Source organism: Conger conger, chromosome 6, assembly GCF_963514075.1.
Source record: "Conger conger chromosome 6, fConCon1.1, whole genome shotgun sequence".
Lineage (NCBI taxonomy): Eukaryota > Metazoa > Chordata > Actinopteri > Anguilliformes > Congridae > Conger > Conger conger.
The window spans coordinates 53,610,715-53,634,440 of NC_083765.1; the positions used below are offsets into that span (position 1 = coordinate 53,610,715).

A 23,726-nucleotide genomic window follows, 5' to 3' on the forward strand; every position below is an offset into this window, starting at 1 on the left:
GATACTGAAGACACTGGCACTTATTTTTGTGCAGCTAGCATCCACAGTGGTGGAGGGTGTCTTTTATCCTGTCAAAAACCCTTCTACCTAACCACGGCTGCAAGCACCTGTCTAAGACGTTTCTTTATTCTCTTGCATGTCATACACTGACTCATTTACACCATTTGTCTAAGTCAGATGGGTCCACATGTAGTGAATCAATTCAGACTGGCCTCACAGCCTGTGGAAGTTAGGTACAGTATGCTGTGAGTGAAGAACATGCCAGTGACAGGACATTATTAAAGGAGGGGAGTAAACTAGTGAAGGCAAAGTGAGTTTCATGATGCTGCATGCTATCAGTGACTCATAATGTGTTTTACTGTGGAGAGTCTTTTGTCTTATTCAGACAAAGTCAGACCTTGTAGATCCAACCAATATGAGGTTAATGAAAGAAAACCGACCCATCATTAGAATGAACATCCAACCAGTTCCTTGTGTGTGAATAGCAACTCTACAGGATATGATGTCATCAGAGACCAGGGAGGAGGAGATGAGGAGCCTTGAACCTGCAGGACAGTAATCTAGAAAACCAGTCCATTCTGACAAGAGAATATGAACTCTGTTCTGTTCATTCAGTGGTTTGCTTTACTTCTGCCAAGTAGGTGTTAGTTAAATAAAATAAGGAACATAGAACACATTTTACAATCCTTTTGAATTTTTTTATTATTATTATTATTATTCAATTTAACAATGTCTGGAGCTTCTAGATGATTTTATATGAAATTAAAGTTTAAGTTATTTTTATTATTTTCTTCTGAAACCCTAGAATGCTCATGCTTAGGCCTGAATTGAATCTTATCTCTTGACAGGTGCAGTGAGTCAGTTTGGTGTTGAAGTAGTTCAGACTCCTGCAGTTCTAGTGCTGAAACCAGGGCAGTCTGCTGGAATCGACTGCACCCAGAGCACCTCTAATACTTACATGTACTGGTATCAACAGAAGAACAATGGACCTCTACAATTTCTCTTCTACACTGCAAATTCAGATGAAATAACAGAGAAGGGTGATGGAGTACCTGATAGGTTTATGGTGTCCAGGAAAAGTGTGCCAAAAACAGAACTCATAATTACCCGAGTTGAGCCTGAAGATACAGCACTGTACTACTGTGCAGCTTCACCACAGTGGTAAACCACATGGGCTGTCCTGTCTAAAAACTATATGGAGAGAGCAGAGTGTAACTGCATATACCTAAATCCGCTATATCAGTCACCCCTTCAACTGATTTAATTTCCAGAACTGAAACCTTAATTCAGTGTAAAACTTTATCTTCAGATACTTGAGATATCTGAGTCTTGAGATACCTCAGATACCTAGCTGTTTTAAAGGATATCATGGTTTTACAGGAAGTTGTCTGTGTGCTCTTGTGTCAACTCAGAGATCTTCTGTTCCATTCGCTCCTACTATATTTGGAAGTTGGCATGCATAGCACTGTGTACACATGGCATTCGATGAAACCATTTATTTTTGTACTTTTCTCTTTCTGTGCAGTACCTTGTCTGAGGTCTGAGTAATGAACACATCCCTGTTGTGCAGAGTTTACAGAATCAATCACATAAGTCATCCTTATTTCTATTTTATTTTTTTGGAAACCTCAGATGATGTCCAGGTCACCTGCAAACGCAATCTCAGGAACTATCAGTATATGTACTGGTGCTGTATTAACAAGACAAAAAGGACAACAATAGTTAAAGCTTGTGAGATTTCTTAATGTTGACAATACAATTCGGAACAAAAATATCAGGAAATTCAAGAAACTTGAAAGCTTGTGTGTGAATATCCCCACCTAATTTCAGAATAATAGTTTCATAATTTTTTTCATCATGCACCTGTGGAAGCTTGGATCCATCAGTGTGTGCAGAGTTCACACCCTTACTGTGTATGACCAATACCACCGATAGAGGGAGATGATATGATTCATATCTTATGAGAGTGCCCATTAAGAAACCCATGTTCACATGCCTGCAGAAGAATGGTTTGCCCCATACACCTGTACATAACAGTTGAAACCGGTAGTCACTTAATACTCACACAATCCTCTTCTATTCAGTCCGTGCTAGATAAAAGTGATTCACTGATGCCATGTATCTGTGTTTAAGGCAATTGAAGATGGACACAGCCTACTCCCTGTTCACTGCCTGTTTGATTCGTAAGAGCTATCAGGAATGTTTTAATTTGCCTTCATGGAATGTGGATTGTACAGTATTTTAATGTTTTTGTTTCTAACTTTTGATTCTTGTGATTCTCTTTTGCAGAATTCACAGTGGCAATCAATGTGCAACAGTCTCCAACTTCTCTCTTTGGAGGACTGCATGAAAAAAGTCTGCTCACCTGCAAACATGATGACAGCAGCTGTCAGTACATATACTGGTACCGTGAAATGAAAGGGCAGCAGCGCTTGGAGCTTGTTGGATTTCTTAATTTTCAAATGGTCAACCAGGAAAAAATGTATGAAGGAAAGTTTAACTTATCAGGAAATTCACGTGAAAGTGGCTCCTTGCTCATCTCAAACTTAAATGCTGAAGACAGTGGCACGTATTTCTGTGCTGCTAGTAAGCACAGTGGTGGCAGCTGTCTTTAAGGCTGGCAAAATACATTAACCACTGCTCTAAACACCTGTCTGAACTCTCAGTGTCATTCTAAGGATTAAACATATTACATTATAAGCCTGAAAAATGCAATGCATTCAGTTTCTTGTTAAAAATACTATTTAAAAGGCTAAATGTAAAAGGCTCCAGATTGGATGTGTCTCCACAGCATGTGTCCAGGGGGCCGTCATCAATCACTCACCCCAGGAACTCCTGAAGAAGGCTGGCGGTTCTGCTGAGATCCCCTGCTCTCATGATTCCACCTGGCTACTACCCGCTTATCCTGAACAGGGTCACAGGGGGGCTGGAGCCTATCCCAGCATACATTGGAAAGGCAGGAATACACCCCGAACAGGTCGCCAGTCCATCGCAGGGCACACACACCATTCACTCACACACTCATACCTATGGGCAATTTAGACTCTCCAATCAGCCTAACCTGCATGTCTTCGGACTGTGGGAGGAAACCGGAGTACCCAGAGGAAACCCACGCAGACACGGGGAGAACATGCAAACTCCGCACAGAGAGGCCCCAGCCGACGGGAATTCAAACCCAGGACCTTCTTGCTGTGAGGCGGCAGTGCTACCCACTGCACCATCCGTGCCGCCACCACAACGACTTTGTTTTACATAATATGAATATGTCCCAAACATTATGATATATATGATATGGGGGGGGGGGGGGGTATATAAAAGGTCCTATAATTTCTACATGTTGAAGTCGGCATGTATGAATACCTGTTGACAATCAGCACTTTAACCACATGTCAATTGTTTGATCTAAAATTGTGCAGTCCAGTGCCATATTGAGAATAAATTTGGCTTTGTCCCAAGACATGCTGAACTGAGCTCAATGTAGTCAGCGGGGCAGATGAACAGACGGACGGCAGGCAGAGGCGTAGTCGTGGACGAAGCGGGAGTCGAAACCATGAAACAATCAGCGAAGCAAAAGTACAAAAACGGTAGGCAAGGACGAAGTCAAAAAACAAACGAAGGTCACAAAACAGAAATCAATAAACAATGGTCGGTAAACAGGCGTGGATCGTAACGTGTAATCAAACAGTAAATGCTCAAGAGTTGCGTGGAAAACAGAGGCAGACAATTTCGCGAAGAACAGTTGCGCGACTGGGCTATAAATGCAGGTGTAGACAGGTGTAGACAATTAGTAGAGCGTAGCAAGGAAATGGAAAACAGGTGCGATGGATGACAAGTTTAACAAGGAGATTAGTAATCGTTAGTAATAAACCTATCCTGCCCTAGCATTAGTAAATTAGTAAATGACATGCACGAGAAACGTAAGGTAACATGAACACATGATTAGTTTGTTAGTCTCTACCCAATCCTGATCTAGCGTTAGTAGTTTTAGTAAATAGACAAATAGAAACAATAGGAAGTGAATGACAGAAGGAGAGAGAGAGAAAAGGCGGAACGCAAGGTTTGCGGAAAAACATGTAAAAGTGTATGCAAAAACCGTGACCAGTAAACGCAACAATAAACATAAATCAAAACATGACACAACGCGAAACTAAGACGATAACCACTAAACATAACCAGGAATATAATCGTACGAAAACATAACTAGACATGACAAGAAAATAAATCGTAACGAGACATAACTAAACATGACAAGAAAATAAATCGTAACGAAACATAACTAAACAACATGACAAACCTAGACTAACATAATACATGAAGACACTACGTGACTAAGACAATACAAGACTAATACAAAATGAATAAACATAAAACAAGGCAAGACAGACCTGAAACGTGACAAGTGAACTGTAGTTGGATCCACAAATGTGTAGTTTGAACTGGAGAGAATTTCACAGACTCAAATTCATGTCATCATTGCGTCATTTCATGTGCTGTAGTCCCAGATTTAAAACCATTATGTGGTTACATTACTCTGTACATTATGTGGTGTACAGCAGAGGGAGACACAGAAAGGAGAACACCCAGCAAGGGAATGTATCCTAGATTTGTTATATACATTTAGTTAAATATTTAGCTAAATGTTTCATACATTTAGCTAAATATGTAGCTGAATGTTTTGTAAATTTAGCTAAGTGGTTATACATTTAGCTAAATAATGGAAACCAAAAAAATGTAAAGAAAATTAACCTTCAGGTGTTTTATTCACTTATTCAAAAGCTCTCAAAAAGATTACTCAACCTCTTTCTAACAAATTTGCACCATATTTAAAATGGTTTACTGTCATGGTGTAGTGACCGATTGGGGCCACCAGGGGGCAGGGGGCTCATTGCCTTCACCTGGCCCTCATTAGTGCCAGGGAAGCATTCCCCCTGAGAGTATTTAAGGGCAGTGCTGACATTCGATCGACGCTTTGGTGTCCACTGTTCGCTCTGGCACAAAGCTGGTATGCACAAGGTAGACTCAGAGCTGGTTGAGTCAGGTAATATGCTGGTTAGTTTTTCTGACAATCTTAAAAAGAAAAGGTAAGGAAGGTGTTCAGTTTGTTAGTGTGTGTTCACGGCTGACACCTTCCTATAGGTTCTTTGTTTTCGTTCTCTTTTATTTTTCGTGCTCGTGTGAGCCGGTAGTAGAGGGACGGTGTATTTTGGTTTGTGTTTTGTTCCTGAGCTGCAACTCAAGGTTTTATTTTCGTGCCTAGTCTTTTGCTAGGTTGTACTTTTACAAGTCCGGGGATTTCAGTGCTCTACTTACGCACTTATTTTGGTTGGGTAGTCACCCTGTTTTTTAAGGATCGTTTTATTTTCTCATAGCCGTTTTTGGGCTTTATCTTCTGATTCGAACTGAGTTTTCATCCATGTTATTTTCTGTTCCTCCCTCTGTTCCGGGAGTATTCCCCATTTGTATTTGTACATCCCAGTTCCTTTCTTTTCCGGGATTTTGTGGCGAACACGCCAGCGTGTTCACTTATAGGGGTTTACCTTTAGTCGCGTCTGGCTCTCCGTCCATCCTCGACATAACAGTTTCCCTCATTTTTAAATAAAGTTTCAGAGCCCTGTTAGCCCCATTAGCCAGTACAATAACAGGTTTACATCCATAGCTATAATTATGCACGTATGTATATTAATTCTGCTATGCAAATGCAGCGATATTCCTAAACTGTCCATCGACTCAATATGACACATTACACCTTGTTGGAAATGGTGGGGAAACTTTGTACAAGAAGCGTGCCATGTTTTACATTAGTTATGAAATGACCTAGCAATGCATTTACGCAAGTAGCTCAAGACAGAATTTACTTGACTATGTTTTTGCCGGAACTATACCTTTCTTGAAAATGGCTGAACAAAACAAACTTGTATTTCTACCAAACCATAACATTACATCACATTACAGGCATTTAGCAGACACTCTTAACCAGAGCGACTTACAATGAAGTGCAAATCAAACACAGGGACAGGTGCGACGAGGACCCTAGAGGAAAGTACGGTTCCGAGTCCTAGCGTGACCATACCCATACAATTTGAAACCTTGAAGAATACATCAACTTATCAACTATCATGGTTGGCAGCTAGAATACCCCAAGTACAAAAATAGCTATATATAAGTGCTATCATAATCTATGGCATGCACAAGGCTAATCATAGTGGTGGGATAGGGAGGGAAAGGTGCAGCCTGAAGAGCAGTCTTGAGCCTGGGCTTGAAATTGGTCGAAGACTCTGCTGTTCTGACATCCACAGGATGCTCATTCCTGCAGGTGCTGCAACGGGGAGAGAGGGTTAGGTGTCTTGCTCAGGGACACTTCTACATGCCTTGGGCGGGATAAAACTGGTAACCTTCTGACTGCTTTTACCGCCTGACGCGGAAGAAAAGAGAGTGAAGATACATTTTATTCATGTGACTTCTGAATTTTATATTTTTGTTCTTATATTGGAACATGATTTTCTGACGTAGAGGAATGGTATCAAGGATCAAGAATATGCCTTTTATTGTCTGAGTCTGTGACTAGGTCAGGGTTGTAAACCAGTAGCGTGGCATGGGAGAGCCTGCTGTTTTATTTCCCAGAATTGCAAATAATAAACAGATAAGAATCTAAACTGTTGTTCTCGCTAGCAGAGAATATGACATCACTGTTTTGAGGTTTTATTACGTCGCAGTTTTTTGTATGATATAAATATATAATGATATGATATTATATAACTTGAGACATCGACAACTCAACCACAAGTTGGATGGGGTGGATGGGGATAAAGAAGCAGACCTCAAGTTTTTCAGTACAAATATATGCCTTAATAGGCTATTGATGTTAAGTACATGAACTAATAACCGGAATAACCTAAACATTTTAGATTTCAGTTTCAATTTAATTCTAGTTTTAAGAGTATGTTTCCGTTTCTCCCAACAAAGTAAATTAACAGTTTTCATCTTCCGCTCTGCATTTGGACTGGGCACTGGTTGGTTTTATCTATCTACACAAACATTTTACCAGTAAAGTCACAAAGTTAAAATTCAGTACCAAAACAAAACTCAATACCCAAGGTCTGGAGCTCATCTGGCTTGTCTCATTTTCCTTATTTTCTTCGTGTAGCTTAGCACTACACTCAATAATCACTGCAGTTTCAGGGTGTCTCGGTGGCGCAGCCTGTGGAGCACTGACCGCATGCTCATTGCGAGCCGCGACGTCGGCGGTTCGAATCCGACCGTCCGACATTTGTCGCATGTCTTCCCCTCTCTCTCGCTCCCATTCTTCCTGTCTCTCTATACTATATACTGTCCAATAAAGCTGAAAAAGGCCTAAAAAGAAATATCAAAAAATAATAATAATAATCACTGCTGATTCTCATACTGTATGTGCAGACGACAATCGTGATACTTCTTATTTTTCTGATGATTTGTTTTTTGTTAGTTTTTTTCCTTCAGAGTCTTTTTTGGCATGATGTTCTGAAGTGCTGGGTTTTCACCTCACATAGAACACATGCAAGAAGTCATAGACATGAAAACTTGTGAATTGTTTATACTTTTCCTGTTCTTCTACTCAAAGGCTTTTAAAAAAACCCTCCATGTGCTATTCCTTACAGTGTAGTGAGGATTCCTACCAGTAGAGGGAGCCACTCTTAGCAACATGAAGCCTCCAAATTCAACATTAAACAATCACAGAGTTCATGAGTGGGCAGTGATAGGCTGAGAGTTTAAATAGAGTCGCTCTGCTGGGTTTGCTATTGTTCTGAAACACAGGAACATTCCTGTCTATGCTGTGATTAATATGAACACCCTGCTCTTGTCTAAGATGGAGAGAGCCTGCTATGTACTCCATGTATGCATAATGTCTCTGTTAGGTAAGTACTCTGCACCTATCTTAATGTATATTATATATTATAATTGTATTAATGTACATACAGTATTTGTAAGACTTACTAGTTCCACATGTTTTGCTCTGAATTATAAATGTTCTCTCTCCTCTGTTCAGGGTTCTCAGGAGCCATCAATGTTGAGCAGTCCCCATCATCTCTCTTTGGGAAACTCAGTGATGATGTCCATCTCACCTGCCAACATGACGACAGCACCTATAACAGAATGCTGTGGTACCAACAAGTTAAAGCACAACAGGCATTAGAGCTTGTCGGATTCCTTGTGTATGCTACAGTAACTCAAGATGAAAAGTATAAAGAGAAATTTAATTTGACAGGAAGTGGAGATAAGAGAGGCTCTTTAGTTATCTCAAGGCTGAGTGCTGAAGACAGTGGCACATACTTCTGTGCAGCTAGTAGGCACAGTGGTACAAGTTATCTTGAACCCACACAAAAAAACAAAGCACTCAAAGTGAAGCTGCCTAAACGCACGCGGTAACATCTCTTTCATTGTGCAACAATGAGTACACTTGATAGGGACTGATATATTCACAAACAACATTACCAGGCTGATATATTCACAAACAACATTACCAGGTCATCAGATGTTGACAGTCTCTGCACAGTCGCATAATGCAGGGATTCTGTGGCGCTGTGTTTGGTTTTCATTCCAAACACAACTGCAGCAGCTTGTACGACAATGCTCATTCTTTTCTATCAGGCACTTTAAATGTTTACTGAGAGATGTTTTACCCTCTTGAAGCCATATTATGTCAGCAATGTTATGTGCACTGCAAAGAATACATCAATTTCCCATTCCATGACTGTTAAAATATGTTCATAAAGTCTTAATTTCTGAAAGTGAGGACTACTGGTCAGTGAAATTACACCATTTATGTAAAATGAAGAGTTCAGAGACTTAAATGGCAGTAAAAAAACAGCCACAGGGTGGGGTTTACTAAAAAGGGGTCCCCACTTAAAGAGATCTTTGGACCTGTGTGTGTAAATGGTAAATTTGGCTTTTATATAGCGCCAAAGCGCTGTACAATTGATGCTTCTCATTCACCCACTCATACACACACTCACACACCAACGGCGATTGGCTGCCATGCAAGGCGCCGGCCAGCTCGTCAGGAGCATTTGGGGGTTAGATGTCTGGCTCAGGGACACTTCGACACACCCCGGGCGGGGGATCGAACCGGCAACCCTCCGACTGCCAGACGACTGCTCTTACTGCCTGAGCCATGTCGCCTCCTGTGTGTGTGTGTGTGTGTGTGTGTGTGTGTGTGTGTGTGTGTGTGTGTGTGTGTGTGTGTGTGTGTGTGTGTGTGTGTGTGTGTGTGTGTGTGTGTGTGTGTGTGTGTGTGTGTGTGTGTGTGTGTGTGTGTGTGTGTGTGTGTGTGTGTGTGTGTGTGTGTGTGTGTGTGTGTGTGTGTGTGTGTGTGTGTGTGTGTGTGTGTGTGTGTGTGTGTGTGTGTGTGTGTGTGTGTGTGTGTGTGTGTGTGTGTGTGTGTGTGTGTGTGTGTGTGTGTGATATTTAAAGATATATTTCTTCGCTACAGATCAATTCAGCATGACATTCATGGTTTGAAACAAGAAATACATTTTATGTGCATAGGTTCCAAGTGTATTATTTATGTACTTCATTCAAACCGTAGCACTGTCAGATAGGAAGTGGTTAGTGAACTGAAGTGCTGTTTCCTCCCGTTAAAAAGAGTTGCTTTGAGTCTGTCTCTCAGAGCTCAGAGAATGGAGCCTGGACTTTTGCTGCTGTTACTTTTCAGCCTGGCCTGTGAGTGTATTTTATTTTATTTTACACTAATGAATAAATTAAAATGCAGTGACAACATTCATATGTACAGGTCAACTATCAGAGAATTTCAGGTTGTGAAATGATTGTATTGCATTTTGCTTCATATTTTATCTTACGCTCAGTTGTTCGATGTTTGAATCTATTCATGTGAGTGAAATTGGTGCTTATTTATATCCGCAGACGTCCAGTGTCAGTCTCAACAGAAGGTCTCTCAGTGGCCCTCACAGACAGTGGTGACCCAGGGCTCCTCTGTGGAGCTCCAGTGCAGTCAGAGTGGCTCTGATAGCTACATGTACTGGTACCGCCAGCAGAGCTCTACAGGACTACAGCTTGTCGTGTTTTCTGTGTACCTGAATGAGCCAGAGAGGGGAGAGAACATCAGCGCTAGATTCACCAGCACCAGACCAAAGACAGAGAATATCTCTCTCAGTATCACTCAGACAGAGGAGTCTGACACAGGTGTTTACTTCTGTGCAGCGAGTCCCACAGCAAGCAACTCTGTCCCTCCTCCTGCAACAAAACACTAGATTATTAGAGTAAGCCAATCATTTTGAAAACATTCTCATTCTGGTGTTAACTGACTGGATGCGGTTTATGGTATTAATAGGTGGCAATGAACTGAAATCTTTTTAATTGACCCTACTATTTAGAATTTTTTTTTTCCTTGAAAAATATTAATGAAAAAATGACCAAAATGGCAAGTAATTTTGAATGCTGAAATGCTGTGTACTCGAAATGGATTGGAATTCCCATAGGAATCAGCCTACAAGACAATACCTGATCCAAGTACATCTCAGAATCAAGCTATGGTAAATTGCTTGCAGAGTAGAACCTTTTGAAACTGTGAGATTTGATCTGGAGGGCAGTCCACAAATGCAGACTTACTGTATAGTTTTGTCATAGTTGTGTCATTTCTTATGCTGTTGTCCGACTTCTATGAAGACAATGACTATTCATATTTTTAATGCCATTAGCTGAAAGGCTCAGATAAATTTTTTATTTGTATTTCATTGCAACAGAACACCCATGCAGCGTACATATTCCTTTACTGTCACTATCAGGTTTCATTTAGTGTAGGCATTTTTAAAGACTCATTCCTTGTTCATGTCTGAGAATGTGCGTGGACCTGAAATCCACTTTCACAATAAAAATAGCTGTCTCTCATGCAGGGATAAGGCTGACCAAAAGAGGGGGCTAGTACTGGCAACATCTACATAACCTCCATGTTTCACACGAGTGTGACCTCACAGAAATGAGACGTGATATTCACTTCCTCAGAACAGATCTGAGATGAGCTGTGAGGAGTCTGACTCTGTAGGAGTCGGCTCATGTTCTGAAACAGAGGAAAGGTGCTCTCAGTGATGATCCATCAGAACACACTATACTACTGAAGATGGACACAGTTTGCTATCTACCTTCAGGTGCTCTCTACATCATCTATCTGTTTGGTAAGGACTCACATTGCCTCAATCAATCAATAGCTTGGCTGCATGCATTTTTTTTATTTTTTTATTGTAGTTATAATTTATTTCATTAATTTAAATATTTGTTAGGCATTACAAATGTACATGACATGCTCTGTTTGAAACATCTCCTCTCTTGTTCAGGGTTCTCAGGAGCCATCAATGTTGAGCAGTCCCCATCATCTCTCTTTGGGAAACTCAGTGATGATGTCCAGCTCACCTGCCAACATGATGACAGCAGCTATGACAAAATGTATTGGTACCGGCAAGTTAAAGGGAAACAGTCATTAGAGCTTGTTGGATTCCTTAACTATGACAATGTCAACCAAGATGAAAAGTACACAAGCAAATTTAATTTGACAGGAAATGGAAATAAGAAAGGCTCTTTATTCATCTTAAAGTTAAATGCTGAAGACAGCGGCACATATTTCTGTGCAGCTAGTCAGCACAGTGGAACAGAGTGTCTTGCACTTTCACAAAAAACCCACCAACCACAACTGCTGTCTAAACATGCCAATCCAAATACACATCCAAATAAAATAAAACCTTGCTTCAATGTTGATATTCTCTAGTAATGTGATAACTTTCATAAAATAAACATAAAAACTGGCAGAAGATTATGTGCACCTTCATAAGAAAACACCTAGATAGAAACTGGAGGTTTTATGAAGTTATGAGGATAACATGCACATAGCCTACATAAGCCACCTGGTGAAATCACACTGAGACAGAAATTACCTCAGCTTTTGAAAGCGAACTTCTTGTTGATGAAGAATAGATAGATACATTTTTTTAGTTCAGCTTTATGCAAGAGAGTAAGGTCGGATTTAATTGGTTATGCTTTTGAATAGCAGTGTCATAACACATCCAGACAGGAAATGGGTAATCTCAAAAATGAAAGAGTTGATGCAAGTGTGTGTGTGTGTGGGTGGGTGGGTGTGTATTTGTTCAGTTTGTTCAGTCTAACAGGTACAGTTTAGTGTAATTCATCGGCTGTACAAAGCAGAAACTATTAGAATGGATTCTACTCTTTTACTGCTTATACTTTCCAGCCTGGCTTGTAAGTGCCTCCAAGATCTAAAATTGCTGTGCCATATTTTAAGTGTAATATCATTTAACACTTCATCAGCTTAATAGATGCTTAGCAATGTTCTAACTGTGCTAAATTTCAACATCATGAGCAAAATGTTTTTTCACAGACGTCCAGTGTCAGTCTCAACAGAAGGTCTCTCAGTGGCCCTCACAGACAGTGGTGACCCAGGGCTCCTCTGTGGAGCTCCAGTGCAGTCAGAGTGGGTCCGACCAGAACATGTTCTGGTACCGTCAGCAGAGCTCTACAGGACTACAGCTTGTCATGTTTTCTGCCTACATGAGTGAGCCAGAGAGGGGAGAGAACATCAGCGCTAGATTCACCAGCACCAGACCGAGGAGGGAGAATATCTCTCTCAGTATCACTCAGACAGTGGAGTCTGACACAGGTGTTTATTTTTGTGCAGCGAGTCCCACAGCAAGTGACTCTGTCCCTCCTCCTGCGACAAAACACAAGATTATTAGAGTAAGCCAATCATTTTGAAAACATTCTCATTCTGGTGTTAACTGACTGGATGCGGTTTATGGTATTAATAGTTGGCAATAAACTGATATCTTTTTGCTTGACCCTGCTATTTAGAAAAAAAAATTTCCTTGAAAAATATTGATGAAAAAATTACCAAAATGGCAAGTAATGTTGAATGCTGAAATGCTGTGTACTGGAAATGGATTGGAATTCCCATAGAAATCAGCCTACAAGACAATACCTGATCCAAGTACATCTCAGAATCAACCAAGCTATGGTAAATTGCTTGCAGAGTAGAACCTTTTTAAAATGTGAGGTTTGATCTGGAGGGCAGTCCACAAATGCAGACTTACTGTATATTTTTGTCATAGTTGTGTCATTTCTTATGCTGTAGTCCAACTTCTATGAAGAAAATAACTACTCATATTTTTCGTGCCATCAGCTGAAAAGCAATAAGCTTTCACAGTCAGTCACTGTCTCTCACACAGCGAGAAGGCTGACCACTAAAGGGAGCTAGTACTGCCAACATCTAGATAACCTCCATGTTTCACACGAGTGTGACCTCACAGAAATGAGACGTGATATTCACTTCCTCAGAACAGATCTGAGATGAGCTGTGAGGAGTCTGACTCTGTAGGAGTCAGCTCATGTTCTGAAACAGAGGAAAGGTGCTCTCAGTGATGATCCATCAGAACACACCATACTACTGAAGATGGACACAATTTGCTATCCACCTTCATGTGCTCTCTACATAATCTATCTGTTAGGTAAGGATCGCATTGCCCCAATCAAATAGTTTGGCTGCACACATTTTATTTATTTATTTTATTAAAGCTATTATTTATTTTATTGATTTAAATATTTGTTAGGCATCACAGATGTACATTACATGCTCTGTTTGAAACGTCTCCTCTCTTGTTCAGGCTTCTCAGGAGCCATCAATGTTGAGCAGTCCCCATCATCTCTCTTTGGAAAACTCAGTGATGATGTCCAGTTCACCTGCCAACATGATGACAGCAACTATGACAAAATGTATTGGTACCAGCGAGTTAAAGGGAAACAGTCATTAGAGCTTGTTGGATTCCTTAACTACGACAATGTCAACCAAGATGAAAAGTACACAAGCAAATTTAATTTGACAGGAAATGGAAATAAGAAAGGCTCTTTATTCATCTTAAAGTTAAATGCTGAAGACAGCGGCACATATTTCTGTGCAGCTAGTCAGCACAGTGGAACAGAGTGTCTTGCACTTTCACAAAAAACCCACCAACCACAACTGCTGTTTAAACATGCCTAAGAACGTTTCTTTTTCTCTGTGACTGCATTCACTGACACATCCAAATAAAATAAAACCTTGCTTCAATGTCGATATTCTCTTTGTAGTAATGTGATCCCTTTCATAAAATAAACATAAAAACTGGAAGAAGATTATGTGCACGTTCATAAGAAAACACCTGGATAGAAACTGGAGGCTTTATGAAGTTCTGAGGATAACATGCACATAGCCTACATAAACCACCTGGTGAAATCACACTGAGACAGAAATTACCTCAGCTTTGGAAAGCGAACTTCTTGTTGATGAAGGATAGATAGATACATTTGTTTTGTTCAGCTTCATGCAAGAGAGTAAGGTCGGATTTAATTGGTTATGCTTTTGAATAGCAGTGTCATAACACATCCAGACAGGAAATGGGTAATCTCAAAAATGAAAGAGTTGATGCAAGTGTGTGTGTGTGTGTGTGTACGTGGTTGTGTGTTTGTTCAGTTTGTTCAGTCTATCGGGCACAGTTTAGTGTAATTCATTGGCTGCGCAAAGCAGAAACTATAAGAATGGATCCTGCTCTTTTACTGCTCATACTTTCCAGCCTGGCTTGTAAGTGCCTCCAAGATCTAAAATTACTATCCCATATTTTAAGTGTAATATCATTTCACTTCATCAGCTGAATAGATGCTTAGCAATGTTTTAACTGTGGTACATTTCAACATCATGAGCAAAACGTTTTTTTCACAGACGTCCAGTGTCAGTCTCCACAGAAGATCTCTCAGTGGCCCTCGCAGACAGTGGTGACCCAGGGCTCCTCTGTGGAGCTCCAGTGCAGTCAGAGTGGCTCTGATACCTACATGTACTGGTACCGTCAGCAGAGCTCTACAGGACTACAGCTTGTCATGTTTTCTCAGTATCCGAGTGAGCCAGAGAGGGGAGAGAACATCAGCGCTAGATTCACCAGCACCAGACCGAAGAGGGAGAATATCTCTCTCACTATCATTCAGACAGAGGAGTCTGACACAGGTGTTTACTTCTGTGCAGCGAGTCCCACAGCAAGTGACTCTGTCCCTCCTCCTGCAACAAAACACAAGATTATTAGACTAAGCCAATCATTTCGAAAACATTTTCATTTTGGTGTTAACTGACTAGACGTGGTTTATGGTATTAATAGGTTGCAATGAACTGAAATCTTTTTACTTGACCATACTATTTAGAATAATTATTTTCCTTGAAAAATATTGATGAAAAAATGACCAAAATGGCAAGTAATGTTGAATGCTGAAATGCTGTGTACTAGAAATGGATTGGAATTCCCATAGAAATCAGCCTAAAAGACAATATCTAAATTGCTAGCAAACAAGAACCTTTTGAAAATGTGAAGTTTTATCTGGAGGGCAGTCCACAAATGCAGACTTACTATATATTTTTGTCATAGTTGTGTCATCTCTTATGCTGTAATCCAACTTCTATGAAGAAAATAACTATTCATATTTTTCATGCCATCAGCTGAAAAGTAATAAGCTTTCACAATGAGTCGCTGTCTCTCATGCAGGGAGATGGCTGGCCAGTAGAGGGAGCTAGTACTGGCAACATCTACATAACCTCCATGTTTCACACGAGTGTGACCTCACAGAAATGAGACACGATATTCAGTTCCTCAGAGCAGATCTGAGATGAGCTGTGAGGAGTCTGACTCTGTAGGAGTCAGCTCATGTTCTGAAACAGAGGAAAGGTGCTGGCTGCCTGCATTTATTATTTATTATTTTATTAAAGCTATTATTTGTTTCATCTATTTAAATATTTGTTAGGCATCACAGACATGACATGCTCTGTTTGAAACGTCTCCTCTCTTGTTCAGGGTTCTCAGGAGCCATCATTGTTGAGCAGTCCCCATCATCTCTCTTTGGGAAACTCAGTGATGATGTCCAGCTCACCTGCCAACATGATGACAGCAGCTACGGCAGGATGTATTGGTACCAGCGAGTTAAAGGGAAAGAGTCATTAGAGTTTGTTGGATTCCTTTACAACAACAATATCAACAAAGATGAAAAGTACAGGAGAAAATTTAATTTGACAGGAAATGGAAATAGGAAAGGCTCTTTGCTCATTACAATGTTAAATGCTGAAGACAGTGGCACTTATTTCTGTGCAGCTAGTCAGCACAGTGGAACAGAGTGACTTGCACTTTCACAAAAAACCCACCAACCACAACTGCTGTTTAAACATGCCAAAGAATGTTTACTTTTCTCTGTGACTGCATTCACTGACACATCCAAATAAAATAAAACCTTGCTTCAATGTTGATATTCTCTTTGTAGTAATGTGATCACTTTCATTTCATGAACATAAAAACTGGCAGAAGATTAGGTGCACCTTCATAAGAAAACACCTGGATAGAAACTGGAGGCTTTATGAAGTTATGAGGATAACATGCACATAGCCTACATAAACCACCTGGTGAAATCACACTGAGACAGTCATGACCTCAGCTTTTGAAAGCAAGTTTCTTGTTGATGAAGGATAGATAGATACATTTATTTAGTTCAGGTTTATTACATTACATGGCATTTAGCAGACGCTCTTTTCCAGAGCGACGTACAACAAAGTGCAAATCAAACACAAGAACAAGTACAAAGAGGACCTGAGAGGACAGTACAGTTCCCAGTCCTTGTCTAAACATACAGATAATCAGAACCCTTGAAGAGTACAATCAACCTTCAAACTAGCATACCACAGTTGGCAGCTAGAATACAACAATACAACAGCCAATAAAAAACAACAATACCTATACAAGTAACAATGTCTATACAATCTATACATAAGTGCCATTACAGTCTAAGGCTAATCATGGTGGGGAGTTGGGGAGGGAGATGGGTCTTCAGTCTGCACTTGAAGGAGGTCAGAGACTCTGCCGTTCTGACATCCACCGGGAGGTCATTCCACCACTGTGGGACCAGGACAGACAGCAGTCATGAGCGTGAAGTGCAGGTGTGGCGAGGGGGAGGCGCCAGACGGCACGAAGTGGCAGAACGGAGGGGTCTTGTTGGTGTATAGGTCTTGATAAGAGATTGAATATATACAGGGGCTGATCCTTTAACTGCCTGGTATGCAAGCACCAAAGTTTTAAAAAAATTTATTTTATTTTTAGGCCTTTTTCAGCTTTATTGGACAGTATATAGAGACAGGAAGAATGGGGGCGAGAGAGAGGGAAAGACATGCAACAAATTGTCAGACGGTCGGATTCTAACCATTTGACGTCGCAGCTCACAATGAGCATGCGGTCAGTGCTCTGCAGGCTGCGCCACCGAGACACCCCCAAAGTTTTTAATTTGATGCGAGCCATAACAGGCAGCCAGTGGAGGTTGCTGAGCAGGGGGGTGACATGTGAATGTCTGGGAACATTGAATACCAGACGGGCTGCTGCATTCTGGATCAATTGTATGGGTCTGATGGTAGATGCTGGAAGGCCAGCCAGCAGAGAATTACAATAGTCCAGGCGGGACAGGACCATTGCTTGAAGAAGGAGCTGAGTGGAGTAGGTGGTTTATGCAATAGAGTAAGGTCGGATTTAATTGGTTATGCTTTTGAATAGCAGTGTGATAACTCATCCAGACAGGAAATGGGTAATCTCAAAAATGAAAGAGTTGATGCAAGTGTGTGTGTGTGTGGGTGGGTGGGTGGGTGTGTATTTGTTCAGTTTGTTCAGTCTAACGGGCACAGTTTAGTGTAATTCATCGGCTGTACAAAGCAGAAACTATTAGAATGGATTCTGCTCTTTTACTGCTTATACTTTCCAGCCTGGCTTGTAAGTGCCTCCAAGATCTAAAATTGCTGTGCCATATTTTAAGTGTAATATCATTTAACACTTCATCAGCTTAATAGATGCTTAGCAATGTTGGAACTGTGCTACATTTCAACATCATGAGCAAAATGTTTTTTCGCAGACGTCCAGTGTCAGTCTCAACAGAAGGTCTCTCAGTGGCCCTCACAGACAGTGGTGACCCAGGGCTCCTCTGTGGAGCTCCAGTGCAGTCAGAGTGGCTCTGATACCTACATGTACTGGTACCGCCAGCAGAGCTCTACAGGACTACAGCTTGTCATGTTTTCTGTGTACCTGAATGAGCCAGAGAGGGGAGAGAACATCAGCGCTAGATTCACCAGCACCAGACCAAAGACAGAGAATATCTCTCTCACTATCACTCAGACAGAGGAGTCTGACACAGGTGTTTACTTCTGTGCAGTGAGTCCCACAGCAAGCGACTCTGTCCCTCCTCCTGCAACAAAACACAAGATTATTAGAGTAAGCCGACAGTTTTGAAAACATTCTCATTTTGGTGTTAACTGACAAGATGCGGTTTTTGGAAATAATAGCTGGTAACAAACTGAAATCTTTTTATTTGACCATATTATTTAGAATAATTTTTTGCCTTAAAAAATATTGATGAAAAAATGACCAAAATGGCAAGTAATGTTGAATGCTGGACTTTGTATTTGAAATGGATAGGAATTACCATAGAAATCAGCCTGCAAGACAATACCTGATCCAAGTACATCTCAGAATCAACCAAGCAATGGTAAATTGCTAGCAAACTAGTACCTTTTGAAAAGGTTTGATCTGGTGGGCAGTCCACGAATGCAGATGTGATGCAGATGTACTGTTTATATTTGTCATAGTGCAATTTCTTATGCTGTTGTCTGACTTCACTGAAGAAAATAACTATTCATATATTTCATGCCATCAGCTTAAAAGCTCAGGTTAATTTTTATTCATTAATATTTTACTGCAACAGAACACCCATACATGTTGCTTTACTGTCACTATCAAGTTTAATTTAGTGCAGGCATTTTTAAAGACTAATTTCTTGTCTATGTCAGAGAATGTGCGGGGAGTCACCTGAAATCTGCTTTCACAATGGGTCGCTGTCTCTCACGCAGGGAGAAGGCTGACCAGTAGATGGAGCTAGTACGGGCAACATCTACATAACCTCCATGTTACACACGAGTGTGACCTCACAGAAATGAGACGCAATATTCAGTTCCTCAGAGCAGATCTGAGATGAGCTGTGAAGAGTGTGACTCTGTAGGAGTCAGCTCATGTTCTGAAACAGAGGAAAGGTGCTCTCAGTGATGATCCATCAGAACACACCATGCTACTGAAGATGGACACAGTTTGCTATCGACCTTCATGTGCTCTCTACATCATCTATCTGTTTGGTAAGGACTCGCATTGCCTCAATCAATCAATAGCTTGGCTGCATGCCTTTATTTATTTATTTTATTGTAGTTATAATTTATTTCATTAATTTAAATATTTGTTAGGCATTACAGATGTACATTACATGCTCTGTTTGAAACATCTCCTCTCTTGTTCAGGGTTCTCAGGAGCCATCAATGTTGAGCAGTCCCCATCATCTCTCTTTGGGAAACTCAGTGATGATGTCCAGCTCACCTGCCAATATGATGACAGCAGCTATGGCAGAATGTATTGGTACCAGCGAGTTAAAGGGAAACAGTCATTAGAGCTTGTTGGATTCCTTAACTATGACAATGTCAACCAAGAGGAAAAGTACACAAGCAAATTTAATTTGACAGGAAATGGAAATAAGAAAGGCTCTTTGTTCATCTTAAAGTTAAATGCTGAAGACAGCGGCACATATTTCTGTGCAGCTAGTCAGCACAGTGGTACAGAGTGTCTTGCACTTTCACAAAAAACCCACCAACCATAACTGCTGGCTAAACATGCCTAAGAACGTTTCTTTTTCTCTGTGACTGCATTCACTGACACATCCAAACACAATAAAACCTTGCTTCAATGTTGATATTCTCTTTGTAGTAATGTGATCACTTTCATAAAATAAACATAAAAACTGGCAGAAGATTATGAACATTATGATCATAAGAAAACACCTAGATAGAAACTGGAGGTTTTATGAAGTTATGAGGATAACATGCACATAGCCTACATAAGCCACCTGGTGAAATCACACTGAGACAGAAATTACCTCAGCTTTTGAAAGCGAACTTCTTGTTGATGAAGGATAGATAGATACATTTTTTTTGTTCAGCTTTATGCAAGAGAGTAAGGTCGGATTTAATTGGTTATGCTTTTGAATACCAGTGTCATAACACATCCAGACAGGAAATGCGTAATGTCAAAAATGAAAGAGTTGATGCACCTGTGTGTGTGTGTGTGTACGTGGGTGTGTGTTTGTTCAGTTTGTTCAGTCTAACGGGCACAGTTTAGTGTAATGCATTGGCTGTGCAAAGCAGAAACTGTTAGAATGGATCCTAACCTTTTACTGCTTATACTTTCCAGCCTGGCTTGTAAGTGCCTCCAAGATCTAAAATTGCTGTGCCATATTTTAAGTGTGATATCATTTAACATTTTATCAGCTTAATAGATGCTTTGCAATGTTTTAACTGTGGTACATTTCAACATCATGAGCAAGAAGTTTTTTTTGCAGACGTCCAGTGTCAGTCTCCACAGCAGGTCTCTCAGTGGCCCTCACAGACAGTGGTGACCCAAGGCTCCTCTGTGGAGCTCCAGTGCAGTCAGAGTGGCTCTGATACCTACATGTACTGGTACCGTCAGCAGAGCTCTACAGGACTACAGCTTGTCATGTTTTCTGCCTACATGAGTGAGCCAGAGAGGGGAGAGAACATCAGCACTAGATTCACCAGCACCAGACCGAAGAGGGAGAATATCTCTCTCAGGATCACTCAGACAGAGGAGTCTGACACAGGTGTTTACTTTTGTGCAGCGAGTCCCACAGCAAGCAACTCTGTCCCTCCTCCTGCGACAAAACACAAGATTATTAGAGTAAGCCAATAATTTTGAAAACATTCTCATTCTGGTGTTAACTGACTAGATGCGGTTTATGGTATTAATAGTTGGCAATGAACTGAAATCTTTTTACTTGACCCTGCTATTTAGAAAAAAAAATTTCCTTGAAAAATATTGATGAAAAAATGACCAAAATGGCAAGTAATGTTGAATGCTGAAATGCTGTGTACTGGAAATGGATTGGAATTCCCATAGAAATCAGCCTACAAGACAATACCTGATCCAAGTACATCTCAGAATCAACCAAGCTATGGTAAATTGCTTGCAGAGTAGAACCTTTTGAAAATGTGAGATTTGATCTGGAGGGCAGTCCACAAATGCAGACTTACTGTATATTTTTGTCATAGTTGTGTCATTTCTTATGCTGTAGTCCGACTTCTATGAAGAAAATAACTACTCATATTTTTCTTGCCATCAGCTGAAAAGCAAAAAGCTTTTACAATCAGTCACTGTCTCTCACGCAGCGAGAAGGCTGACCACTAAAGGGAGCTAGTACTGCCAAAATCTAGATAACTTCCATGTTTCACACGAGTGTGACCTCACAGAAATGAGACGCGATATTCACTTCCTCAGAGCAGATCTGAGATGAGCTGTGAGGAGTGTGACTCTGTAGGAGTCGGCTCATTTTCTGAAACAGAGGAAAGGTGCTCTCAGTGATGATCCATCAGAACACACTATACTACTGAAGATGGACACAATTTGCTATCTACCTTCATGTGCTCTCTACATAATCTATCTGTTAGATAAGGATCACATTGCCCCAAGCAAATAGTTTGGCTGCACACATTTCATTTATTTATTATTTTATTAAAGCTATTATTTATTTTATTGATTTAAATATTTGTTAGGCATCACAGATGTACATTACATGCTCTGTTTGAAACATCTCCTCTCTTGTTCAGGGTTCTCAGGAGCCATCAATGTTGAGCAGTCCCCATCATCTCTCTCTGGGAAACTCAGTGATGATGTCCAGCTCACCTGTCAACATGATGACAGCAGCTATGGCAGAATGTATTGGTACCAGCGAGTTAAAGGGAAACAGTCATTAGAGCTTGTTGGATTCCTTAACTATGACAATGTCAACCAAGAGGAAAAGTACACAAGCAAATTTAATTTGACAGGAAATGGAAATAAGAAAGGCTCTTTGTTCATTACAAGGTTAAATGCTGAAGACAGTGGCACTTATTTCTGTGCAGCTTGTCAGCACAGTGGTACAGAGTGTCTTGCACTTTCACAAAAAACCCACCAACCACAACTGCTGTCTAAACATGTCAAAGAACGTTTCTTTTTCTCTGTGACTGCATTCACTGACACATCCAAACACAATAAAACCTTGCTTCAATGTCGATATCCTCTTTGTAGTAATGTGATCACTTTCCTATCATAAACATAAAAACTGGCAGAAGATTATGTGAATCTTTATAAGAAAACACCTGGATAGAAACTGGAGGCTTTATGAAGTTATGAGGATAACATGCACATAGCCTACATAAACCACCTGGTGAAATCACACTGAGACAGAAATGACCTCAGCTTTTGCAGGCAAGTTTCTTGTTGATGAAGGATAGATAGATACATTTATTTAGTTCAGGTTTATGCAATAGAGTAAGGTCGGATTTAATTGGTTATGCTTTTGAATAGGAGTTTCATAACACATCCAGACAGGAAATGCGTATTGTGAAAAATAAATGAGTTGATGCACCTGTGTGTGTCTCTGTGGTGGGTGTGTTTGTTCAGTTTGTTCAGTCTAACGGGCACAGTTCAGTGTAATTCATTGGCTGTACAAAGCAGAAACTGTTAGAATGGATCCTGCCCTTTTACTGCTTATACTTTCCAGCCTGGTTTGTAAGTGCCTCCAAGATCTAAAATTGCTGTGTCATATTTAAAGTGTAATATCTTTTAACACTTTATCAGCTTAATAGATGCTTAGCAATGTTGTAACTGTGCTAAATTTCAACATCATGAGCAAAACGTTTTTTCGCAGACGTCCAGTGTCAGTCTCTACAGAAGGTCTCTCAGTGGCCCTCACAGACAGTGGTGACCCAGGGCTCCTCTGTGGAGCTCCAGTGCAGTCAGAGTGGCTCCGATACCAACATGTTCTGGTACCGCCAGCAGAGCTCTACAGGACTACAGCTTGTCATGTTTTCTGTGTACCTGAATGAGCCAGAGAGGGGAGAGAACATCAGCGCTCGATTCACCAGCACCAGACCGAAGAGGGAGAATATCTCTCTCAGTATCACTCAGACTGAGGAGTCTGACACAGGTGTTTATTTCTGTGCAGCGAGTCCCACAGCAAGCGACTCTGTCCCTCCTCCTGCAACAAAACACAAGATTATTAGACTAAGCCAATCATTTTGAAAACATTCTCATTCTGGTGTTAACTGACGAGATGCGGTTTATGGTATTCATAGGTGGCAATGAACTGAAATCTTTTTACTTGACCCAACTATTTGGAATATTTTTTTTCCTTGAAAAATATTGATGAAAAAATTACCAAAATGTCAAGTAATGTTGAATGCGCAAATGCTGTGGACTAGAAATGGATTGGAGTTCCCATATAAATCAGCCTACAAAACAATATCTAATCAAAGTACTTCTCAGAATCAACCAAGCTATGGTAAATGGCTAGCAAAGTAGAACCTTTTGGAAATGTGATGTTTGATCTGGAGGGCAGTCCACAAATACAGACTTACTTTATATTTTTGTCATAGTTGTGTCATTTCTTATGCTGTAATCCGACTTATATGAAGAAAATAAGTATTCATATTTTTCATACCATCAGCTGAGAAGTAATAAGCTTTCACAATGGGACGCTGTCTCTCACACGGGGAGAAGGCTGACCAGTAGAGGGAGCTAATACTGGCAACATCTACATAACCT

The 23,726-nt window shown here is 40.6% G+C and overlaps 4 gene segments (V, D, J or C); all 4 read left to right on the forward strand.

Annotated features, from left to right (window-relative positions):
- The first annotated feature begins 9,626 nt into the window (after nucleotides 1-9,626).
- Nucleotides 9,627-10,321, forward strand: LOC133131232 (T-cell receptor beta chain V region C5-like). The segment is given in 2 exon segments: nucleotides 9,627-9,696; nucleotides 9,898-10,321. Coding segments are annotated over 2 exon segments (390 nt in total).
- Nucleotides 10,322-14,282: 3,961 nt separating this feature from the next.
- Nucleotides 14,283-16,264, forward strand: LOC133131230 (T cell receptor beta variable 14-like). The segment is given in 2 exon segments: nucleotides 14,283-15,025; nucleotides 15,861-16,264. Coding segments are annotated over 2 exon segments (489 nt in total).
- Nucleotides 16,265-17,719: 1,455 nt separating this feature from the next.
- LOC133131231 (T-cell receptor beta chain V region C5-like) lies at nucleotides 17,720-19,819 on the forward strand. The segment is given in 4 exon segments: nucleotides 17,720-17,807; nucleotides 17,947-18,302; nucleotides 18,938-19,216; nucleotides 19,376-19,819. Coding segments are annotated over 3 exon segments (411 nt in total).
- A 2,744-nt stretch (nucleotides 19,820-22,563) lies between these two features.
- LOC133131598 (T cell receptor beta variable 30-like) lies at nucleotides 22,564-23,204 on the forward strand. The segment is given in 2 exon segments: nucleotides 22,564-22,691; nucleotides 22,831-23,204. Coding segments are annotated over 2 exon segments (417 nt in total).
- Nucleotides 23,205-23,726: the final 522 nt, after the last annotated feature.